At 53.1% G+C, this 25,333-nt stretch overlaps 3 protein-coding genes and 1 non-coding gene across 4 annotated transcripts; 3 read left to right on the top strand and 1 right to left on the bottom strand.

Annotated features, from left to right (window-relative positions):
- Positions 1-1,574: 1,574 nt before the first annotated feature.
- Positions 1,575-1,702, top strand: LOC120658331. The gene has a single exon (XR_005668593.1). It is a non-coding gene; the product is annotated as a U11 spliceosomal RNA (small nuclear RNA).
- Positions 1,703-1,760: 58 nt separating this feature from the next.
- LOC120640416 lies at positions 1,761-5,078 on the bottom strand. The gene is made up of 6 exons (XM_039916242.1): positions 4,548-5,078; positions 4,369-4,469; positions 3,315-3,412; positions 2,608-2,822; positions 2,455-2,507; positions 1,761-2,158 (listed from the first exon to the last, which is right to left on the bottom strand). The coding sequence occupies exons 1-6, from the start codon at positions 4,936-4,938 to the stop codon at positions 2,096-2,098; spliced, it is 921 nt and encodes a 306-aa protein (XP_039772176.1). The 5' UTR covers positions 4,939-5,078; the 3' UTR covers positions 1,761-2,095.
- A 9,080-nt stretch (positions 5,079-14,158) lies between these two features.
- Positions 14,159-15,488, top strand: LOC120640406 (dof zinc finger protein 4-like). Its single transcript, XM_039916237.1, has one exon. The coding sequence runs from the start codon at positions 14,300-14,302 to the stop codon at positions 15,176-15,178; it is 879 nt and encodes a 292-aa protein (XP_039772171.1). The 5' UTR covers positions 14,159-14,299; the 3' UTR covers positions 15,179-15,488.
- A 5,360-nt stretch (positions 15,489-20,848) lies between these two features.
- On the top strand, positions 20,849-22,406 carry LOC120640395 (fasciclin-like arabinogalactan protein 1). Its single transcript, XM_039916227.1, has one exon. The coding sequence runs from the start codon at positions 20,966-20,968 to the stop codon at positions 22,172-22,174; it is 1,209 nt and encodes a 402-aa protein (XP_039772161.1). The 5' UTR covers positions 20,849-20,965; the 3' UTR covers positions 22,175-22,406.
- Positions 22,407-25,333: the final 2,927 nt, after the last annotated feature.

Below are 25,333 nucleotides of genomic sequence, written 5' to 3'. Positions count from 1 at the left end.
CGGCATGAGATTCTTTATGTGTGAGAACTACGAATATGATCCACCTAAGCGATATGGCAAAGACCGGGCCAAGGTAGCAGGATAACATACGCTATTTTTTCTATATGACCTAACATTGAATTATGATTCTAACTTGTGTTGGACAAAGTCTCCTCCGCCTCTTTGTGATTTTATGCAGTGGTTCGACACCGTGCAGTCGCAGCAGGCAAAGGACATTGTGGAACAAAAAGCAAGATGGGCTGCAGAACGTTGGCGCCGAATGAAGCACGAGGAGCAGCAAGAGGAGAAGCGCAACAAAGAGCAAGAAGAGATCCGCAAGAGGATGGATGAGGTGGATCGTAAGGCGGCGGCCGAACGTGAAGCTGACAGGGAGAGAAAGCGAGAGAGGGCACGCCGTGCGAAGGAAGCCGGGCCCGAAGCAATTAGGAAGGGCAAATATCCTAGGTGCACTCAGTAGAGTAGTACCATGTAATCCCGGCATTTTACATTCCATAAGGCATGGTAGGTTTAGATGCAATAAGAAATTATCTTGTCGCGTGCACATGCCACTGCAATTAGTTGTTTATGTTTTAAGTTAAGAGCTTAACTCTGTGTGTTGTAGCCTTTACCATTAATTTGCAGTTGTAGCCGGGAGTCTATGAAATCTTTGAACTTTTCCTTAATATTTTCGGAGCTTTTCATGTCACTAGAATACTAAAAAACACACATTAATATAACGATAAGAATTAAGAACTAAGAAATACATCAGGGTCTGCTGCTAAAAAGCTCAGCACGGCGATCACAGATTCCCCAAATGTCGCATTGTTTGCCTAGACATACGTGACAAAAGACGACAACCTAATAGCAGTGCTCTTCCAACATTTCAAAAAGATGTGACAACACGGCATCTACCAGATATCCGCGCTGACAAAAAAAGTTTATAGTTCGAAATCACATGAAAAGTAGTTTCTCTAGTGTCATCCTTTAGAGGCCGCATCGCCCACCAAAATTGACATCCGACACCTTCCGTAAATTTCATGATAATTCGAACTCGATTTCCAAATCCTTCTGCAAATATATCACAATAAATCTTCGGACGCTGGAGGAATTTTATGAAATTCAATAGGCTTTGTTGGCCAGGCTGAAACACAGGACCCTGTCGCCCCCCCAACGGGCGACAGGGGCCTGTCGCCCCTGGGATGGGCGACAGGGGCCTGTCGCCTGTTGGGGGGGGGCGACAGGCCCCCCTCTTTTTTTTTCTCCAGGGACTTCGTTGCAAATTTGAAGAAAAAAAAAATTACATTTGAGCCCTGTCGCCCCCATAGGGCGACCGGGGTATATTTTTGAAATTTTCCAAAACCGACATATATTTTTGAAATTTTAATTTTTTTTTAAATATAAAAAAGAAAAAACCGCTTTCTTTCCTGCACGTGCTGCACCACCACCAAGAAGAGTACGAGGCCCAAAGGCCAGAGCTCGCGGTCTCGCAGCCGGCATCTCCAGGAGCAGCTTGGAATAATCCCACATCGGGGAGGCGAGGAGGAGCCGAGGCGAGTGGTGCGTTGAAATAGGAGTGGGATGGCACGGGAGAAATCAAAAAGGGCCGGTTGGCTATGTATGCCACATCCATCCTCGATTGATGGGTGCTGTATGGCTATCAAGACATATGGCCGGCATAATTTGTGGAAAACAATAGGGTTGGCTCGCTTTGGCCGACCCTCCAGTGCAAAAACTGAATAATCTGTACGAAAGAAATTCGTTACAGAGGGTTTCAATTTCGCTGAAAAGATAGGGTATGCATTTTTAAAGCATCTGTATCAGATTGGAAGTGCTTCAGACCCTACTGTTTCCGACGCGAGAAGACACAACGGGCTAAAATTCAATTCACCAGGCTACAAAGAATATCAACCTATGCCCATCACATTGACAAGAAAAGAAGAGTCACACAAAATGGAAAGTTGCAATATGATGACATTACTTCATTGGGAGATAACAAATGAACAGATGGCGTGCGACCAACTAATGTACAATATCATTTGGAATTCTAAAAGTTTGCTATCATCATCATCTCTCGAATCGTGAAACCATCGCGGACCACCCAACTAATCTCCGGCAACTACTTCGCATCTTCTGCCTTTCCTGCTGCTGGGTTTTTGTCATCGTCGTCACTTTCCAATCCCTGCAGAAGTGAGCAGCATTGTTGTCAGCACAAACAAAATGACAGCAAACAGAACCAGTTATCTCACTTTTCTATGTGTGTCAAGCAAAGTCGTCCACAATAGCATGTCAAGGAACGTGTACACATTCCATGGAATGACAACGATGCTCCATATTGACAGCACTAGCAATAACAACACATCACACACTCCACCTCTACACATTCTAGATGGTATAGTCAAATGCTGTATGCAACTAAATCATGGTTACACCTAGTGGATACAGCAATTGCATTCCTAAGGGAACATGTGTACTTACTGAAGTAGCATCAATCTTATCAAAGTCATCATCTAGCCCATCATCACCAACATCTGAAAGCGATCAATCAAACAAAAACTGTCATCTGCAAGAAATGGAGAAGAATATAGAAACTCATGAGCTGTATGAGGTCCAGATAAGTGAATAGTATACCAGGGCCCTCATCATCACTGCCCAGATCTCCCAGCAGAAATACATCCAGATCATGTTCTGGATTCGTTGACGTAGATGTTTTGCTTGGGGCTTTTGTGTCTTTCTGTTCTGGAGTTGTAGCTTGTGAGGCCTGGGACTGGGATGCTTCCTTCTGGGAATCCTTTTTCTCTTCCTCTGCTTTCACTTTCAGCTCCTCAAAATATTTATTCTCAAAGCTGATCAGATTACATTAATAAAGTCAGTAAAAACGTTAATGTGCAGAAGAGTTCAAATGTGATAATAAATGCAAAGGCACAACTAGACAACTAAATGATCAAACTCAAAACTAGAGCAGCAGAACCGAAAACTGTAGATTATGCCATAAACAATAATTTCTGCTACTGATGTGGTCATCATCTATTTTAATGTCACAAATAAAAGTCATGACTAGATCAATCCAAATAAAATTCCATAAATCCTTGGACAAGTGTGGCATGAAGAGTAAACAACAAAATCATCCAGCATCTAGTACATGATTTCAATGTGCAAGAGTTCATAAAAAGGGAACATAACTCCTGTAAATAAGCCCATTCAGTTCATATAAATTAGGAAAAGTACTCACCAGTCTATTAAAGATAGTGCATCATGCACAGGTTTGGAAAAAAAAACAGTAAACACATATGAAGATTACACAGCAGTTGCTGACAAGGGGAGAGAAGAAAACTTACGGGGTTGTGTAGATGTTTACTAGCAAAAAATACACCCGCCAGAATTTGCGTTCTTTCATGTATCTTGGACATAGCTCATATCTGAACTTTGATATTTCCTGAACTTAAGATGGAACTAATTAGTAGAAATATAACATTAGGTGGTCAGAGAGTGGAGATCTTTGCTGATCTGAATTACAAGTTGACACCAAAAAGCAACCCATACACAGGAAGCATATTAACAGCAAGCAAGTTCAGAGCAGAGGTCAAGTTGTACTAATGAGAGTATGAGACTGGTGGCCAAAAAGAATCCTAGGACATCTTACTAGATAAGAATTAAGAAGCCAGCTCAATTCAGTATGAAAATGGTAGCTGCCAAAATTTTAGGCAGCACATGTTTAACACCAAGTTACTTAACACAGTTTCTCCCAAGTTACAACTCCCTGCAGATTCTAAGCACAACCATAATTGTAAGCTGATGCTCTGGGAAGATAGATCTAAATTCCACAAAGATCTACACAAACAACCTTTGGATGAGCCTACACATTTTTATGTCTTCAGTCTTCACTATTGAAGATCCTAATTTCATGGTTACTAGCATTTTATCTCTTGGCAGTTTACCACAAATATGTAAATGTATGTATAGAGTATATGCAGATCCCAATTTTACATATTATCATGTTACCAACTTTTGTTTGCCAACATACCCAATTATGTTCAACTTCATTCCTTCATCCAAAGGGGGGAATATAAATACCCTATATGCCATTTACCTCGATTCCAAATCAATATTCAAATAAGCATCACAATGATGTGTCAATGTTTTACTGTCACAAATGACGTGCAGTTTGGTTACTCCATACGTCCGAATGCCATAAGCACAGCATTCAACAACATTTATGATCTTATAGTCAATATAAGCACACCTAATCATACTAGCAAATATTATACCGTATTACCCTTTCATACTTGGATTGATCACTAACCTATCAACCCCAGCACATACAAAATCCCCAAGGAAACAAATGCATCAAGCATTGTTTAGTGAATGAAAATAAGTTGATGATGACAAAACCTTGACCGCGGAGAGGACTAGTGTGGCGTGCTTGGCCTGCCACTCGTTCAGATCCTGACGCACATTCGACACTGTGGGCACATCTGACATCTCCGGCTCATCTGCAGGACCAAAAAAACCCCGATCAGATGCTTCAAAGCCTCGAATTCTGTAAACCCACCCAATGGAAAACGCCGCACCTTGCAGGGGGAAGTCGCGGAAAGTGCTTATGGTCATGCCCTTGACGAACTCGCGGAGGTCGTCGGTGATCCCGTACCGCTCGAGCTCCGCAGCGTCGGGCTCCGGCGCGGCGCCGGAGGGGATTGGCGGGATCGCGGGGATGGGCGGGATCGAGGGCACGGGGAGGTCGGAGGCGAGGTGCTTGATCTGGCCGGCGAGGAGGTCGGCCTGCTTGGTGGCCTCCGCGGCGATCTCCAGGGACTTGGAGGCGGTCTCGGAGAAGATCTCCTTGGACTTCTTCGCCGTCTCCGAGACCAGCGCCGAGGAGCGCTTGGCCGCCTCCGCGGACAGCTCCTGCGACCGCTTCGCCGCCTCGCCGGCGAACGCCCGCGCCCTCGTCCAGAGATCCATTGCGGCCGGAGGGAGGGAAGCAAAATCTAGACGGGTTCTGGCTGGGGTCTTCTCACCGCCGCCGGTGACACGTCCCCGTTGACGTCGGTGTGCGACGGGAGGGGGGAAGTGTTTTAGCGCTATTTAGTCGAGGGATATTGATTGCTTCACAAATGGAAAGATAGAGAGGGTATTTTTTTGCAAAACCACCCTTATTTGTTGGGATAATTGGTGAAAATCAAAAGAAAAAAAATCAGCTCGAACCAAATCATGAAACGTGGTGTTCGTGCAAGAGAATGATGCCGACTGACGAGGGATGGATGGCTGCTTCATCACGGTTTTGACGCGACAGCCAACGGTTTGAATAAAATTTGGGTGGGTTGAGGCCGAAGCGATTCCATCAATTCCCGCGTGCACGAACAGGTAGGATGAGTGCCGTGCCCTCAGTTGACTGGTTCAAGGTGCATTGGTTTGGAAGGCAGCCGGGCCCGTTTGGCACAGCTTCATCGAAAGGAGCTTCAGCTTCACTAGTACTGTATGGAACTTGTATGGAACTGTGCTGCACTGTGTTGCGGTCCTGTTCATCGAAGCTTTGCCACTCAGCTTCACCTACACTCAACGTGGGACGGTGAAGCCAGGTTTTGGAGACTTCACCTGGCTTCGATACAGTCAGCTACAGAGTCGCTACAGTAGTGAAGCTGAAGCTGTAGTAAGCTGTGCCAAATGGGCCCAGTTGACTTCACCATTCAGAAGATGGAAAGATACAACATCATCTGATCCTCTGATCCTTGTAGCTGCTACTCCCTCCGTTCAAAATTATAAGACATTTCAATAATTTTGGAGAGTCAATTTTTTTATATTTGACCAAATTTATATAATAGAATAATAATATTTATTATATAAACTAAATATCATTAGATTCTTTATTAGTTATATTTTCATTGTACATCAATTCGATATAATAAATCTTTATATTTCTCTCTATAATCTTGATGAAATTTGATATTGCTTTGACGATGTCTTATAATTTGGACTGAAGGGAATACCATTCAAAATGTTGTTTGCTCTTTTTTTCTAAAAAGAAATAATGCTCTGAGGATATGCAGACGAGAGCGATACAGACATACAGTTGGTCGAGAGAGAGAGAGAGAGATGCCAAATCGGAATGTGCAGAGTCTTTGCACGGCGCACCCATCGGGTACCTGGCGAGGACAAGGGGAAGGGGGGTGCCGGGGTGCAAAATGATTTCGGGTTGTAAGCTGTATGAGTTAGCTCTTTTTTGTCCGTCGGTATCATGGCCCTTTATTGTGGCTGCGTAGTGCGATGGCGATGGCGACCCAAAAAAATAGACACGGCCAAATCAAATCAGTCGCTCGCAATATTGGGCCGTGCGTAAAATGGGCCCTCCCGTGCATTTTACGGGCCGCCTGTGTGGACTGTCTAGGCGGGCTGATCGTATTTATGCGTGAGTGCAAGCCGGATAGGACAGCAGGTCACCATATTACAAGTTGCTTTGTTCTATTCAAGCATTTTTTTTCTTCCCCCGGATATACATAATATCGAAGCATGCGCGTGACTTTTCAGATTGGCCGCATTCAGAAGCTTTCTCCGATTCATCACCGAGAGCGCCGAAGATGAGGTCACTGGTCAGCAGTCAGCACCGGAATTTGTTTCGACAGAAGCCTACACATGCGCCCACGAATTCCGCTTCCGATGCTCCGGGAATCAGACATCAGCGCAACTCAACAAGGGCGAAATCCATGCTCACGCCTGCTCTGCGCTCTGCAACCAAGCGTTGCAGGCTGTGTCTTCGCGTCAGGATTGGATTCCGACGAACTCCTCGTCCAATTGTCCGTCGCCTGGTGCGCGCGTCCACTCGCCGGGTCGGCCGGCCGGCCGGCCGGCCAGGCACTGTCCCGGCTTCAGGCCACGGCCGGCGAGATCTTGAGGATCTCGGCTCCCTAGCCTGACGACGAGAGGAGGCGGCGCCTACCGCCCGCCACTCACTAGCTCTAGCTAGTAGCTAGGGTCGCCGGCCGGAAGCGTCCAAGCGCCGGTCATCTCGATCGCCCGGCACTTGTCAGTTCATCCCCACCTCTCGCCGTCGCCTTGCATTGACTCTAGAATTCTAGGAGCAGGTGGATATGCCCTACGCGTCTACGCGCTTGCCTCCGCTGGCGACGTGGACTCGCTCGGCGGAGCGGAGGGGAGGACAAAAATCCCTTGGCGCCAGGGATGTGCCCGCCCGGTGGCTCGCACACAGCCGCAACGCAGAGCCTCCTAATTAGCTCGTCTCAGTCTGCTACTGCTAATCCTCGTCACCGTCCAATCCAGTCTGCGGGCCGCCTGTCAGTAACCACTGCCCTGTCGCCACGGGCGTGATACAAGTCCTGAACCCCCCCCCCCCCCCCCTGCTCCGATCCCCTCCAGCACGGCCCTCCCGGTTGGCATGTACACACGCAGGCCCACAGGGGTGGCTTTCATCAGGCCGCGCGCGAGAGAGATCGAAGCGGGCACTCCGCTACTGCGCTAGGTTTGGTAGATGTGGTGGCCACATGCATGCATGAGCAGCCATGGGATCCCTAAAGGCCTTCGTCTTCCTTATCTCCTCGCCGCGCGCCGTCACGATCCTCGGGACCTCACCGGCCGCCTGTGACCTCCGGCTCCGCCGTTCATGGTTCATGCCAGCACGGTGGCTGATCGACACACAGTATATAGCTGGGCGACGACTACGGGTGGCGCGTAGGGACAAGAGTGGACGTGCAGCGAGTGAGAACGAAGTGTGTGTCTGTGTGTGCGAGAGAGAGAGAGAGAGAGAGAGAGAGAGAGCCAGTCAATGGCGAGTTTAAATGGGCAGGTATCTTTGGGCATCCAACCAGGCCGGGTGGCGCGAGAGGGACCGGGCGGGCGGGGCGGGGCGGGGCGGGAACACCGTCATATATCCGCGTCAGGAGCCAAGTATTAAGGCGTACCCGAAACGGGGAGCTCGTTAGGCGGGGGACAGCTCCGGCGGCCCATGGGGCGGCGCGGCGCGCGCTGCCGTTCGGAATCTGAGCACCGCCGCCGCCGTCGCTCTCCCCTCCGACCGCCGTGCGCCGCCTCGTGCAGGGAGGCAGAGGCAGAGCTGAACCGTCACCTGCTAGCTAGCTTCTGCTAATTAATCAACGCAGGCCAGTAGTTAATAACGGGACCGATCGATTAACCGAGAGCACATGAAAAGGGGGAGGAAGAAGAACTGTGCGTGCTGCGACCGCCGTACGTGCTCGCGCGTGCAGTGCACAGTCGGGAGGGGACGGGCGCGCCCCTGTAGTCGCGCCGTGGCGTGGCGTGGCGCGGCGTCGCTTTCGTCTATCCCGCAGGCCACAGCGCCGATCCATGTCGGGGGGATCGCCGAAAGCAACGGCTAGGGTGTGGGGTTGCCCCGCCGCGCCCTGCCGCGGCTGCTGTCTCCTTCCTGTCATGCTGTCCCGCTCGCGGCTCGCCCTAGCTACCCGTCTATACCCCTCGCTGTACGTTGCTCTCGCTCGCGATGCCAGCGGGAAGCCCATGCCGTACGCCAGAGCGCGCCGCGCGCGGCGTCCGGGACCTCTTATCTCTTTCTCTCTCGAGTCAGGTCAGGCCGGCAGCCACACCGTGACGTGCAGTGGCTGCACCGATCGCCCTCCGATCGGTGGTACTGTGTCTAGCTAGAGCAGCGACTTGGGGCTAGACCGATTCAAGTCGGCACATACATATTCGTCAGAAGAAATAGGTAAACGTACTGTGTGGCGCCGCGACTTCCTCAGCCCCTTGTTCCGTCGTCCATCTCTCTAGGGCGTAGCCTGTTAGGCGTGGGCGGCGTTGCTTGGCTGGTTCATCTACCGGCCGTCCGTCAGGCAGGCCCGATCACAGTTTCACCCAGCAGCCATTAAGCCTACTTCCTCTACTCATCTATAGCCTGGACTCGTTGCTTAAACAGCGCTGAATCCATGGCCCGATGATCCGTCTGCTGCCACGACAGGGCGATCGATGGACAGGTACCGGCCGGTGGTGGTGGTACTGGTACGTAGTTGCTAGCTAGCTGTTCAATTTGACCAAACAATGCAAACACTGCATTCCGGTCTGCGTTTCGATAATGTTTCCTAGATCAGATAGAAGACCGGCCCGTTGCATCGACCGTCCATCCGATCTCGATCGTAGGGCACGTAGCCCTGCTCCGGCCCATGACGTTAAGTCAGATCGGAGCCCAACATGAGACGTCGAAGCTCGGATCGTAGGAGTAAACGCGACCGGGACCCGTCGACCACCGGGCACGGGGCGCCCGGGGTCACCGTCGTCCCTGCCGCTGCTCGATCACGCGCCGGCCGCCGGACTCCCACCCAAAGCTACATGCTAACCACCCGTAAACCAATCAGCGGACGCAAAGCCACTGCCTAATCCGTCGCCTCATCGGCATCCTTGTCTGCCAAGTTGCTGCCGCGTCGCGTGGCACTGTCCGGCGCGGTGGGCGGGCCGGGCATGATGACCATGGCCATCAGTATCGGATGGTGCTGGTACTGTACGCTAGAAGTTAGGTCTTGTTTAGTTCACACTCCATAAATCCCATAAACACAAAAAAAACATCACATCAAATGTTTTGATATATGTAGAGTACTAAATGAAGTCTATTTATAAATTTTTTTGCATAGATGGGCTGTAAATCGCGAGACAAATCTAATGAGTCTACTTAATCAATGATTTTGCAACAGTGATGCTACAGTAACCATCCGCTAATTATTAATTAACTATGGATTAATTAACATCATTAGATTCATCTCGCGATTTACAACTTGTCGTGGGCTTTTTGGGGTACCCACAGCCGGGTGGCGGAACGCACCCGCCTTTTCCCCGAGGGGGAGTACTCGGGGAAGTGCTAAGCTATTAGGCCGATCTAGCTTCCGGGGCAAGAACGCAAGAACACACGGATTTAGAGTGGTTCGGACCGCCGGAGCGTAATACCCTACATCCACTGTGTGGTGTATTGCACTAGGAATGAATGAGTTTATCCTCTGCCCCCAAGTCTCCCTTTGGACTTGAGCCTTCCTCTAACGGGCGCCCCCCTTTTATAGATCAAGGGGTGCGGATACATTGGTCGTTGAGGCCCCGACAAGCGGGCCCAACGTGACTGTGTAGCATACTACGCAGAGTATTTAAATGGCTACAGTAGTTGTGAATTTTTTCTCCGATATGCTTCCATACCCTGCTGCCCCTCTGACTCAGGGGGTCTTCTCTTGTCCCGTCAGCAAGGTGCCTGTTGGGGGAACGTAACTTGCGGCGTGGCCTGTTGAGGCTATTATGTAGGCGTCATAATGGATGAAACCGAGCCGTCGTGTCCATCTATCATGGCAGACTGCCAGGTGCGGTGTGGGCGGCACCAGCGGCTCCACCACACGTCTTGGTAATACGCGATCAATAGTGTCCCCTGGCCAAAGAATCATCTCAGCTTCTGCTATATCAATGCGGACGTTCACCTACCGCAATGAATGTAGTGGTAGGTGAACCTTAGTATGAAGACCAAGCGGCCTTACATACGTGTCTGCGCTTGCAGACACGTGGCAGCTCCGGACCTCCACGAGGCGGGGTGTCAATACCTTCCCTCAGTGGGGGGTCCGGTTACTATACAGGGGTCCGGGACCCCATGGGGGGTCTGGGACTCCACGGGGGTCTGACTGTTTGGATGTAGTCAAGGATAACCACAAGGCTCTTGCCTAGACACAGCAAGAGGGGGTACCCCAGTTCTGGGGTACCGACACAACTTATCTGTGTAAAAAGTTTTATAAATAGACTTCATTTAGTATTTCAAATTCGCAAGATTCTATCGTAAATTTTTTTTTGCAAAACATCTAAACACTGGCTAATAGAAGACGCGAGGCGGGGCCGCGGGAGCTGGAGTACGTCCGCTGCCGCGCGCGGGTGGGTCCCCGGCCGGCCGGTCGATGGCGTGGCCACCCCTGGCCCGGCGCATACTGGAGGCCAGGGCAGTACGCGCACGCAGTTTGCACGTACGATCAAGCAAAGGCAAGTGCGGTGCAGTCTCCTCCTGCTCCTGCAGGCCCATGTCATGGGCGCGGGGCCACGGCGAGGGGACGTGCCGGCGCACTGTGGCGCTGCAGTCGCTTCGGCCTTTGCGCCGCGAGGACGACAAATAGTGCACTGCAGCGTGGCGGAAGCCCGTACGCCGATGGCCCGGCGTGCGGCGGCGCAGCATGAGCTAGCGGCACGAACGCCGAGCGCGGCCGTGCACCGGGGCAGAGAAAAAGAGAAGGCTGCTCCTCCAGTGGTGGACGGTTACCATTCGCACCCCATGGCTCCACCGACCCGCTATACAGGTAGAGTTGTTTTTAGAGTGGAAATCGCCTACAGCCCATGACTCCATCGTCACCTCCACCGTGGGGGAGCAGCCGATCCCCTCCATCTGCAGAGTGGTACGGCGTCCACCCCAATCACTGTGCCGCTGCGGGCCCCGGACGGAGAAGAGGGAAGGGGCGGTTGGGTGGTGGTTGTGGTGGGATGAATATAATATGTGGTTGTGGGGTATAGAGTTAAAATATAGAGTTGATGGAATGCGGGTGAAGTTGGCGTAGGAGAAAGAATCTTGCTGACTAGACAGGAATATTCTTTTTAGAGTTGAAATTTAGGGGAGATGGAGCGTGGATAGCATTAGGACCCGCCTGACCCGACCGGACAGTCCTGCAAATCTCTGTACGCCTGTTCGTCCGTGCTGGCCATGGGCCCGGCAGACGGAGCTGCGAGTCTGCAGTAATTTTCACTCGCCGCCAGACGCCCACACGACGCCTCTGGTCCAGACTCCAGAAGTGGGACTTGGGCCGTGCCGGCCCGGCCCTATCATACCTCATGCCGTGTCGGGTTTATCGACTTCTAGACACCTTTCGGCACATCGTGGCCTGCTTTGTTGGCACGATAAAATTTGTTACAATGTCCAAGCACGGCTCGCGCCACGCCTTCAGGCCGGGCTAGTCAAAGCACGATCCTCCAGATACACAGCTTGTGTACTTGTCGTTACAAGAAAAGATGGTCACGACTCACGACTAACCCACTATGTCTATGCGTTGATATACTACCAACGTGGAGATTTTTTTCTTCTAAAAAATGAGAAGAGATAAAATTGAGAAAATTACTTTATTAATTTTATTTTTCATTAGTACACTATTTCATTAAAAATATTACACACTCTATAGTGGAGATCCAAAGTAAATTTAAGAGTACGGTGTATTGTTAAAAGATAATAAAACTTTAATAGTAGAAGAACGGGCTACAGGCGGGCCAATGTGTTATTTTTGTGCTATGCTAGTCCGAGCACGATGCAAAATATGGGCCGTGCTATACCGTCCATCGTGCCAAGATTTTAGACACGGTCACGGTTCTCGTGCTCGTGCCGGAATGGTCTAAAATTTTACATGTCATGTGATGCTTTGGATAGTGCAAAAATATCACGCGGTAGCCTGCCCAGTAATAGCACTGCCTAATTCCCAGCTGTACCTCTGGATACGGTAAACCCAACCTGGGGAACTAGAATTCTGACGCTTGGCTGATTCGAGCGAATTTTGGCTGAAAGAGAAAGCACTGGACACTTGTTTCGATCGGTAACCTGCCAGATGAGCGTACGCACGTACGCTGAGACGCACACATCGATCAGGTGCGAATGCCATGCAGGGCAAAATTAAAGAAAGTACAGGTACGCGTCCCTAGACAAGGCCGCACGACGTACCCTGATCTGCCCCTAGCGTTCGAGCGTGCGACGGTGTACGTTAGCCCGCGCGCGGCACGGGCACGGCGACGGGTCAGGGTAGGAGCCGCACTGGCCACGGCTGGGGTTAGGCGGGTGAAAACGATCGCACCCGTCTGCCGCCACCGCCTTGAAGGCGCGACGCGACGGGCGGGGGCGTACTTGCGCCGTGCGCGGATGGACACCGCAGCGCACGGCGCTTGCACTCGACGCCGTGGCTCCCACAAACCCACGGCCCGGGCGCACACCCTTCTCCTCCGCAACTTGTCGGAGAGCACGCCATGGCACCGGTGGCCAATCCGAGCAAGCCAAGCCGGCCGTGACGCGCGCGGAACTCGCGCGCGGCAAGCTAGCTAGCGCACCCGTCTCCACGGCGTGCGAGCGTGATGGGTGGCTCTCGACTCGGCAACGCCGCAATTACTAATCCGGGCAAGGCGCGCCGAGTCCCATCCTGCCCAGGGCATCACCACGGCCGCGTGCGTGGGCGCCAGCCCAGCCGGCGGAGCGCGACGTGCTGGATGCAACGACTCACCCAACCGGCGGGTGTGGATGCCTTTACTGGGCGGGTGACCGCGGCCCGCCCGCGCCCTCGTCGCGGTCGCCTCGATCGCTTCCGGAGCGCGGGGTGCTACACCTACACGGCGACTCGGTCTCGGGCAACGACTGTTCGGCGGACCATTGGGCCACGGACAGCGCTTGCTCTTCTTGTTGCTGCGCCCTGCGGACAACATCGATCTCGCCACAGCCCATACATCTTGCCGCCGCCTGCAACAAGAAGACGCCTGATCTGATCCCCGCCGCGCGCGGCCTGCCGGTGCCTCACCGGTTGGGTAACTCGCCTCGACAGGGATCAGCTCGGGACGCCGATCGACGCAGTACCCATGAGGCTACAGACGCATGCAGCAGCATGCCGTGGGTGGCACAGCGATCTCCCGGGCAGGTCGATTCAGATTCGTTCGTTAAGAATGTCCTGCCTGCGTACGGTGACAGCCGGCGTGCCGAAACGGAAGGCCAAGCGGTTGGTTCGACGTGCCCATCTCGAAAGAAAGCCCCCGGAACGTCAACCGGAAACGAGAGGCGCTGCTTCGTCCACGCCGCGCCCTTGCCCCTTCCGGCCAGCGTGTCGAACCAATACCTGCAAGCCCTCGTGGCCTCATCCCCCGAAAGTCGCCGCGCGCACATTGTGCTTTTGCAGATCACAAAATACTCTGCCCCGGATCAAGGAATGCAGATTAGGAGACGAATAACCTAATGGAAAATCAGCACGCACGATGCTACTAATGATCCCAGCACTAATCCAGTGGCATCTTCATCATACCGTAGCTGATCAATGCATGCAGGAGAGCTTGATATTCAGTGAGCAACAGTGGGGTTAATTTGGTCATAAATAAATTCAGGGGCAATTTCGTAACGTGGTGCGGCAGGACGGCAGACAGGACGAGGGTGAAGGGTAGATATTTACCCGCTACCCGTGTGTGATGCAGAGGCGATGCCGAGCGGGTGGAGCTCTTGCCGCGCTCCCGCGTCCTCGGCAAACACACACCCCGGGCGGATATCCTAGCACTAGCACGTCGTCGCAGCGCAGAGACCAACACAACACCACTCGCCGCCAGCAGCATGCAGGAGTTCCAGTCCATCCCGGGCCTGGCGGGGCGGCTGTTCGGCGGGGCCGCGGCGGCGGACCTGCGGCGCGCGCAGGCGCAGCAGGGCCCCGGGGCGCGGTGCGGCGGGGTGTCTCCGGCGGCCGCGGCGGCCGAGGCGGTCAAGTGCCCGCGGTGCGAGTCCACCAACACCAAGTTCTGCTACTACAACAACTACAACCTGTCGCAGCCGCGCCACTTCTGCAAGAGCTGCCGCCGGTACTGGACCAAGGGCGGCGTCCTTCGCAACGTCCCCGTCGGCGGCGGCTGCCGCAAGGCCAAGCGCTCGTCGTCGTCGTCGTCTTCGTCGTCCGCCTCGTCGGGGCCGTCCACCCCCACGTCGGCCGCGGACGCCAAGAACCCGCGCCGCGCATCGGCGTCCTCGCCGCGCTCCAACAGCGGCAGCGGCAGCGCCAGCCCCACGGCCGCCGCGACGCCGGTCCCGGCCCCGGCCCCGACCACGCCCGCCACGCCGTCGTCCAACAACGTCGCCTCCCTCACGAGCCACCACACGAACCCCTTCTCGACGGTCGACGTGGCCCCGCCGGCGCCGATATTCGCCGACCAGGCCGCGGCGCTGGCGTCCCTCTTCGCGCCGCCCCCGACGCCGCCGCTCCCGGTGTTCGCCTTCGCGGCGCAGCCCAAGGAGGAATCATCGGCCGCCGCCTCTGCGCTGCAGCTCGCGGGACAGGCGGCGCCGTCGGAGGCGCCCTCCTCGGCCTCCGCCGACATGGCCCCGTTCGCGTCCCTGGACGCGTCCGGGATGTTCGACCTCGGTGACGCATCGGCGGCGGCGTACTGGAGCGCCGGGAGCTGCTGGACGGACGTCCAGGACCCGTCCATGTACTTACCCTAGCTTGCCGGTCTAGCTAGTTATTACCCATCGCGATCCCCTAGATTAAGCCGTGGTGAATTGCTTCCTTCCTAACGACGACGGCCATCCACGAGCTGCGTCTACTACCCCATCCGGCCATCCCCATCTCCATGCTCCACTGCCTCTCTCCCTCTCTCGCTGTAACTTCCTTCTTCCTCCTCGTCCTCCTTGATTTGGCTGCACAGGCCGCGTGTAAGAAAGCTAACCTCTGCGTGTGTCGTGTCTTCACTGCCAGAGTGGATCATTGTCGCTGCAATGGAGTTAATCGCAATATTAATTTCTTTTTTTCTCACTCTTAAACGTTAAACCATACTACTAGTACTATAAGTTGTCGTGGATGAATAATGAATGCATGCATGTTTCGGCAAGACCAAGTGCCGGAGGAAGAACGGTCAAAGCAGCCGATGGCCTGTCTACCAGCAGCGGAGGCCAGGGAAGGGAGAGGATGATCGACCAGTGGTGCGCGCGTCCTTGTGGTTAGCGGTTGCTTTGTTAATTTCCCGGGGGGGGGGGGGGGGGGGGGGGCGTACACGCCTCTCGCTCTCCGGGGAGTTCGTGCTGACGGCGATGCCACTTGCTAGCTGGCCGCCCCCGTTACGTTCATTTGCTTCTCTGCACCCCGATACGCCTCCCCGTTGGCCCGGCATGGCCTCCTCGCTCCTGGCATTATTACGTACTACGTGCTCCCGTCCCGTCCCGTCCCGTCCCGTGCGCCGCCGAACGCCGCGCCGCGCCATGTCGCGTCGCGTGCGCGGCCACGCCATCGGGCCTGGCCCTTCGTCGCGCCGCCCCGTGCGTCGCCCGCGCACTGCTAATAATGGAGTTGGATCGAGGCGGTCGCGGCGGAACCCCGGTGTCCAGCCGGTGCGCCGCCGTCCCCGGCCGTCCGGGCCTGGTCGGTTGCCGCGGCGGCGACGGCGAGGCGCGCGCGTGGCGATCGCACGCGACGACGCCGTTTTTCTGAACCGATTTTAGGGTCGGCGGCGTGGGCACCGACGTATCGCAACCGCACCACAGGAGTCGCCGTAAATTGACCGGCGAGTACTGATGCTCTGCACCGCCATTGGGCCATGCGGTTCGGTTGGGTTGACGACCAAGTCATTGCGCTCCCACCGAAGAAAATTGCATCGAGCTCACGGGGCCGCGATGTGGACGGGCAACTGAAACCGGAATCGTGGCCGTCCAGGAAGCTGGCAGATAGCGCCCGGCGGCCTGAAGACGCACATCGACCGGGGCGCTGGGCCCTACCGACGGGCTGCGTCACCCCTTGGCACAAGGATGCCGCATCTAACCAGCGTACCGAACGCACCACGACCGCCGCGGGCGGCGGCCAGGCCACCGGCCGCGCCCTGCCCGCCTAGGCGCCTAGCCTACCCCTAGCCTGTCCGGCGTCGGTTGCATCACAGCACAGGCAAATCGATTTGTCGCATACCTGCCCTTACCCAATCCTCCAGCCGCTTCTTCCATCTCCAACTCCCCGTGCAGTGCATCGTATTCGCGAGAAGATTCAGCTGCTCGGGGTTAGCTATCTTGTTCGCCTCTCTGATTGAAGGGCACAGACACGATGTGTAATCTAATAACCGAACACGACGCCGGATTTGCGCGGGGCGTCGTTTCAGATTGACTGATGCCGATTTCCCCGGCCCTACTCGGGGCATTCGGCGGCGATGATTGCTTTGCGCTAAAGATATGCGAGATTTCCTTGTCCGAGAGGCTACACGGGCCTACGAGATGGACAAGCGAAAACGAGCAGCTGCCCCGGCCAGAGCTTATCCGAGGGGGAGCTGGGGAGAGGGAGCGCACTCAGCGCGGCGCGGGCGTCCATGGCAGCACAGGAACTCTCGCGTCATCCACCGCCGCTGCTAGGCTCCGTCGCTGTTGCCTGCGTGACCCACGCTGAGAGGCACAGAGGATGCGCCGGCGCCAGGAAACTGCTGCCCCCGGCCGGCGTGACTGTGCGGTAGGACTGGTGCGGTGGGCGCCACGGCCTGCGCGATCGCCGTCGCTGTCGGTCGCCGGTCGCGTCAGGGACGAAATCTTTCCGGCGACTGCTCCGCCTCGGGTTCGTCAGGAAATTTGACTCTAGGGGTGTGTCTTGCGCTGCTTGGTTCGCTGTCACAAGTTTATTGAGACGCCCCGTGCCGCCGTTAGAGAAGCGGTTGCGATTATGGAGACGTGGTCGAGGGTGAGGAAGGAAGCCGTCAGCCTTACGCTGACTGATTGAAATCTTCTTCAGGGAATTACGGTTTTTCTGATCCTTCTCCTTTCAAGTTTGATGGTTTGCATGAAAGAAAGTGCCCTGAATTCTCAAGACTATTTTCCGGGAACCATAACAACTCTGGCGTTTCAATTGATGCTCGCTCTGCACCAACCAGGCGCGCTGCCGCTATGCAATGAGGGCGCATTCAGAGTTCAGAATACAGCGGAGCAGGAATTCGCTTGTGCGGCCCTGGCCCCTGGGAGAACAATGCTACGGCCTGCAGACACGTTATCCCCGCATGGAATTTATGCCTGCGCAGCCGCTGGCACGGAGCACATCACATCAGCAGGCAAGCAACACAGATGCCCAGTGGCATTCACTGCGGCGCAGCAGGATGGCAGCAGGGGAACAGAAGGAGATTGCTGGAAGCAGCCGACAGGGGTTCGAAAGTTACTATTGATCCCTGGAAAACCCTGCGCGCTCTGCCTCTTCCCGGGCGGCAGTAATAGTCGGTGACTGTGGAAGTGTGGATCCATCGGCTGGGCTCCCATAACTCCCCTGCGGTGCAGGCTGCAGTGCCGCCCATGCTTTCATGCTCGCAGCCTCGCAGGACGAACAGGCTCCATGGATATGGAAGTCTCCGGGGCTCTTGTGGGATGCTGCTAGCTTCTACTGCCTCTGCATCGTGTTTATGATCTTAACTGGCCCCCGCTGTATTTTTTTCAAAGCATGTGCGTCCTTTTTTTCTAAAAAAATTATGTGTATGTGTTTTGGAAAAGAAAAGGGAAGAAATAAAAGCAGTGTCAATGCCTCTCTAGAGTCGGAGTCGGAGGCCGTTTCCCGGCGCGCGTCATATCTTCCTTCAAACCAGCGGCAGCCCAGTAATGTTTTTGCTTATTGCTGTCATGAACATTGGGTACAGATACATTTCCAGTCTGGGCTTTGGGTAGATCGAGGAGTGGCCTGTTGACAGTGGGTCCAAAAATGTTTCCAGTCTGGGCTTCGGCTAGATCGAGAGGGGAGTTGCCTATTTATTCAAATTCAGCCCACTTACAATACAGAAGCCCAGTTTGAATTCGGTGGACCAAGATTTTATTGGGTCTCATGCTTTCCGAGATCCAAAAAATAAAATAAAATAGAAGGATGTATATCACGATGCACTGTTCCAGTTCCAGGTTTTGCTGTTAGCTGCCAAGCAACCCATTCAATGTCGAAGTGTCGCAATTCCACTGTCTGGGTATTGGTTTCATTGTCATTGAATCAGATGCGCAGCGTGTGGTCTAAGCAATACAGAGGAGAGAGGGTGCATCATCACCGACGGATGCATGATTCCGGCCGTGTATAATCGGCATTTCAGTAGCCAACAGAGTCTGTAACTCTGCTGCCCATGAGCTACCTAAGGCCCCGTTTGGTGATTGTTCACCAGTTAGCTGAGATTAATTTAATGTTGTAGGTATCTCACCCTTGCTTCTTTCTCTGTCTCTGTTTTTTTTTCCCCTAACAAGCGTTCCTTTGCACAATTGCACCTGCTAGCACATACAGGTTTTGCTGCGAGCTGCCATGTGCCAAACAACTACAATGAGGCGGTGAGCCCCATTGCAAAGCGATGGAGCAATGGCTTCTTTCCCGGTATGCACCCTGCAGGGCAGTGTGTGAACTGCGAAGCATACCGGAAACACCGAGGCACCGGTGGAGGGCCGGCTCTAGGGGAGGGGCAGGAGGTGCGACCGCCGGGGGCCCACGGTGCTAGAGGGCCCAAAATCATATAGGTAATTAATGTAACTAGAATATATAACTTTTTATTTGGCATAATAATCATCATAAATCAGCTCATGAGACCATAAGTTAGGGGTAGTAACGGATCATGACTCTAATGTTTTCTTCACAATTCAACTTGATTCATATATATTTTTGGTTCAAAATTGAATATGATAAGAGGTTGACTCTTTTACGGTCTGGCCCTTAGATTATCTAGGCTAAAGTTTGAGGCCTGACGTACAGCCGTAGGGAAGTCTGCGAGCTTGTAACCTAAGCATCGGTGGAGCGCGGGCATGTTTCGAGGTTTCATTTTTGTTTCCTGCCGTCACCACAACTCTGGCACCCTGCCAACACGCTCACGCCAGGCGACCGGCAACGGCAAGGACGAGAACAACAGACATGCACGCGACCAAAGTAAGCATTATATTTTTTATTTGAGGTAAATTATAGTGGTTATTGTTTTTATTTTTTGTTACACTATTGTTATATTTTATGAGCTATACATATATTACAAAATATTTTTAGAATTCATACAATATACTATAATTTTAATACTAAAAATTAATTCAACGGGCTTTTATCATTTTGCTTGCCCAAGGGCCCTTGAAATTATAGAGCCGGCCCGTGGGGCAACGGCCCCCTTCCCTCCGGCGGCATTCACCTTGCCATCTTGGGAGCAGCAGCAATTTCGGGTGGCACCGGACAGCGCTCGAGAGCCGGCCCCGGCCTCACTCGTGACCTGCTCGCCTCTCAACCCGGAAACCCTTGCGATCATCGGCCAAAACCCCCGGGCATTGCTACGGGGCGCGCCTCCTGCAAGCTTGCCATTTCTTCCCCGGGCGCAACGTGCGATCTCTGCACAGTTCAGGGGGAGGGGCGGCGCGAGACCACCAGCCATGTGGCCGCCGATCCGCCGCTCGCGTTCGCGTCTCGCCTTTCCCTCCACCGGCCGCGCAGCGGCACATGCCTCTGTCCAGGCGAACCATTACCGGCATGGGTAAAGCGATGCCGCCGGCGAGGACGGACAGGCTCCCCGAGACGCTGGGCTGAGAGGAGTGGAGGCGACGATGCGCATTCGCCTAGGCATGTGCCGTGTGGGCGAAAGGGAGCGGGTAGAAACGCTGCTTTAGTCGGAGTACACGGTTGCACGGACATGGAACACCTTCGGTGCTCGTCTATCGCGAGTGGTCTAGCCCAATTCAGGGAAAAAGTTATGAAGCCTCGTCTTTGGATCTGTTGAAGCGTATGACCATTTTTTTCCCTTATCTCTCTGAAGCCGTCTAACAAAGATTGGACCTTCAATGAATGACTCCAGGGGGTCAATAAGCAAGTTTGTTCCCCTTTTTTTAAGGAAAATCTCACGATTATGTACAGGATGGTGAATAGCAGCAGCAAGGGAGAAGAGCCAGGAATGGGCTCGATGAGGTTTCGAGTGGGCTGAGTCATTTCACTGTTCCAAACCCAAACCGAAAGAACCTGCTTCTACTGTAAGCTTTCGTGGCTAATCTGCACCACCATTCTTACGAGTGCAGCAGTGTTCAGCTTTTCATCCAGCTTTTCCAGGATGAAAGTTTTGAACGCTCACTGCACTATTTTTTTTTCTGATACTTGGATTACACTATTGTAATGCTCAACAAGCACGAATTCGCTGCCCTCAACCATACCGAACACAAGACAACGCGACGCCGTCGCGTCCATTTCGCAGCCACTTCGCTCCCATAAAACCACGGGCAACTCGCCCCTCTACGAAACGCTTCTCGTCCCGTCAACATTGCCTGCTCTCCTCAGAGAAACCAAAACCCTCCCACACAATGCCGCTCGTCGGCGGCGGCTCCGTCCTCGCCCTCTTGGTCGCCGCAGTCGCCCTGGTGGCCACTTCCGCGCCGGCGTGCCGTGCCGCGCACAACATCACCGCCATCCTCGCCGGGCACCGCGACCTCGCCGAGTTCAGCCGCGAGCTCACGGCGACCGGGCTCGCGGACGACATCAACGGCCGGAACACGATCACGGTCCTCGCCGTGGACGACGCGAACATGGCGCCGCTCAAGGCGCGCGGCCTCCCGCGCGGGACGCTGCGGCACGTGCTCTCCCTCCACGTCCTCGTCGACTACTACGACGACGCCAAGCTGCACGGCCTCCCCGGCGGCTCCGCGGACGTGTCCACCCTGTTCCAGGCCTCGGGCGACGCGCCCGGGAGCGCCGGCATGGTGGAGATCGCCGACCGCCGGGGCGGGCGCGTGGCCTTCGCGCCCCAGGACGCCGGCGACGCGCAGGGCGCCGCCGTGTTCTACGTCAAGTCCGTGCACGAGGCGCCGTACAACATATCGGTGCTGCAGGTGAGCGGCGTGATGTCGTCCCCGGCGGCCGAGGCGCCCTCGTCGTCGCCCGAGTCAGCAAGCAGGCTCGACTTCTCGGATGTCATGTCCAAGAACGGGTGCGGGCGCTTCGCCGGCCTCATCGCCGCCACGGCCGGCGCGTCCGCGGCGTTCGACAAGCACACCCGCGACGGCCTCACGTTCTTCTGCCCGGCGGACAAGGCGGTGGAGGCGTTCGAGCCGGCGTTCAAGGAGCTCGGCGCCGACGCCCGGCTCGCGGTGGTGCTGTACCACGCCGCGCTGGGGCACTACTCCCCGCAGGCGCTCAGGACGAGCCACGGCGACCTGACCACGCTGGCCTCGGACGACGCCGGCGCCACGGTCGGCTTCGCGGTGCACAGCGTCGGCGGCAAGGCGACCCTGGTGTCCGCGACGCACAAAGCGGCAAGGGTCACCCGCACGCTCGCGGACGCGGACCCCGTCGCCGTGTACATGATCGACGCGGTCCTGGTGCCGTTCAGCTTCACGGCGAACGCGTCGTCGCCACCGGATCTCGGCCCGTCCGAGTCCGATGGGCGTTCGGGAAGAAAGGATGGCGGAGATGGCCGGCAGACGAGCAGCTCGGCCCCGGGCTGGCCACGGCGCGGATGGGTCGCTTCGGCGCTCGTGTTCACTACTCTGCTGGCAGCATTTGCGTCTGGCTGAGTGATCGCCTGATGGATTGTTACTGCTAGGCTGTGTGTGCGTGAACTGTGAACCATCTCTCTGCCTGAGTTTTCGTGGACTCTGTGTTAGTTTCATTGGGGCCTGTTTGTTATCCTTTTTCAGTTAAGTGATCAATGGTCAGCAGAAGTTATCTCTTGCAGATGTCTGGTTTGGAATTTGCAATTTTGCTTGCTTTTTCTCACACTAAGACTGAACACGAACATGCAAGATAGAAAATCACGCTAAGGCCCAATACCCCTTGATTAATGTTAAGGGGGCATCTAGATTTGGCAGTGACCATGTTCCTCTCCTTGTTAATTTCGGCACTAACCAGGAAAAAAGAAACCTTTCCTTTTTCGTTTTGAAAAATAGTGGCTAGAACAAGAGGGTTTCCTCGATGTAGTTAAGAAATGCTGGGAGTCCCCCCTGCCATCACACAGATCCTCTTGAGAGATGGCAATTTAAGCTAAGATCTCTAAGAAGGAAGCTGTCACAGAACAGTCCAAATAATACTAATTAAATGCAATAATTAACAACTTAAGCTTAAACCACAGCTTCTGCACTCAACCAGTGCACCCAGACTGCCTGCTATAACTAGGATCGGTTACACGGGAACTCTCGCCAAAAGACGAGCACAGGTGATTACAAGCAAAAGCAGAGTTCAAATTAATTTACAACAGAATTTAACATAAGCATCCGAAATAAATTACAATAAGGTTTTACAATCCAGGGTTACATTTCAAACATCAGAGTTCAAACACAGCGGAAGTAAAACAGAGTTTAAAATAGAGACCCAAAATACAATACGATAACTGCCATCGACGACAAAAGACGAGATTCACATCTTGCCCACTGATGTGAGGCCAATCCGCCCGTACTTCACGGAGAAGACGAGACCCACTCGATAGTCCAACCCGGAGGAAGAGGCTGACCAATCCAAGACGCGCAGATCTCCTCGAAGTCTTCCGGAACACAGCCTGCTCAGAAGGGGTACAACCAAAACCCTGAGTACTCTAATACTCAGCAAGACTTACCCATCTATGGGTATACTTAGCCCATTATCTAGACATGCAAAACTCTTTGGCTCTGGAGTTGTTTTGCGGAAAAGCTACTAATACTGAATCCTTACTTTCAATATTTTAGCTCCAATTGATTTGACAGCTACAACTAGGTTCGCCTAATTCTCTAGAGCATACATGGTTGATCATATTACCTTTTAGTAACATACAACTCAACATTTCCATTCCAGTCTTATTCCACTTCTTTACTACGATGTGATAGAGAGATCAAGGTTCTCATATCCGCGAGTCACGACGAATCGATCCGATTTAACTTTGCAAGGTGGACCTAACTCACACGCCAAGTGCGACCCCGTCGAGTCACACCGAGCAACTGTTCCCACGATTACCCCGAAGCCTGAATCAAGCCCGCCAGCACCCGGATGATGAGCCCCGCACGTGCGAACACCCGATGAACCCGTGGACGACTTCACCATCCGTCATCCCTACCCAGCACCGCAGGTCGAGAATTAGAGTTCGACCCAATTTAGGTAATTAGCTTACCGGTTTCGACTACCTCCTACTCCCGGCATGTGGTTAGTACTGTTCAATCCTCGATCAATAGTGCCAATAACAGTACGGTCCTCAATCGACACAGGTGGAGTCTCGGTTTTTCCTTTATTCCATAATCATGTCCAAATTTCCTCCACCCGGTCTCCACTTTCAAACATACAATATTCTTTTCCCATAACCTTCTGAAATAACAACCCTATATCTCGCGGGTGACAGGAAATCACCCGTCTTCTACCGAATCTTATTTACGCGTAGCAGTGCTATCATCCTGCACATACTAGTAGACACACTGGAGTAATCTTGGGATTATGCATCTAGGGTTCCATACAACTCCTAGAAACTTAATGCACAAGTACATAATTTAATAACACTTTATAAATTTAAAGTAAGGGTTATGCTCCGGGGCTTGCCTTGCAAGTCAGCTGAGTTAGCGACTTCTGCAGGAACTGGCTCGACGACTTCTTCGGCTTGTGATTCCCCGACTTGCTGCTCCTGGGTCGGCTCGGCAACCAACTCGTAGACTACTTCGTATGTGGTGTCTACACATAGAAAAAGATGCCATGCAAGAGTTTAAATAACAGTGCGATGATGAATTGCATAAGTGCTCATGATGCGATGTCGTGCGATGCAATGCAAAAAGTGAGGCACATATAAGACCGACAAGAATTTATTAGATCTCTACAATAATTAAACTATACTGGAAAAGGTGGGTGCTAGAGGGCGGTTCAGAACTAAATTCAATTTAGCCTGAAGTGTTTCCTTTAAAGCAAAGCTATTAAATGTACTTAGGATGACTAATCGCACATCTAGAGCACAAGGGAAACATAAACTATGGACTTAAAATTTACTATTAAGTAAACCAAGGCAAAGTATCTAAAACGAGCATCAATCTGGTCCTACAAATTTAAAATGATTTAAACAGGAGTTTGTTTTGTTGAGACTATACATGCATGGAAGAATTAATTAACAACAATTATAAAAGAAAAAGGCCTAGCTAGGAGCAAATTAAAAGCAAAAACCTAACTTGCATATATGATCTAGCAACAAAAATTGTACCAGCATGGTAATATATTGATATAACAAGTCAGAAAAATTTATTAACAATTATTGCAAACGGAAAGTATTTAAGTTGCCCCTAGCAAGATTAATGGAGCAATTAAGTTTTACAAGCATGCATAAAGCTTCTGCACATGGAAATTTTACAGAGGATTACACATGCAAAGATTAGGCTACTGCATAAATTTCATGATTTTTAGAGTAACAGAACAACATGAACAATTTAATTAAGATTAAACACAAAGCAAATTATAGCACAAGCAAAACTGACAGCTCACAAGAATGGTTAATTTTCCTCTGAAGTTCTGGACCTAACGAAGCTAACAAAATTGAGTTTGCATTTTTCTACATTTTTCTACAAATTTTCAAAGTTTTCAGCCATATAAACAATAAAAGAAAAACCCTAAACTGGGCTGATGGCTGGGCCCCACTGGTCAGTGAGAGGCCCAGTCCAGCCCGGGCTCTGCTCGCGCGCCACGGCCGGCGCGTGGCCAGGCACGCGGCGGCGGCGGCGTTCCCCACCGGCGGTAGC

The sequence above is a fragment of the Panicum virgatum genome, chromosome 1K, assembly GCF_016808335.1.
Source record: "Panicum virgatum strain AP13 chromosome 1K, P.virgatum_v5, whole genome shotgun sequence".
NCBI classification, from domain to species: domain Eukaryota; kingdom Viridiplantae; phylum Streptophyta; class Magnoliopsida; order Poales; family Poaceae; genus Panicum; species Panicum virgatum.
The sequence above is the reverse complement of the archived record's forward strand: the minus strand, read 5'-3'. Positions and strand labels throughout refer to the sequence as shown.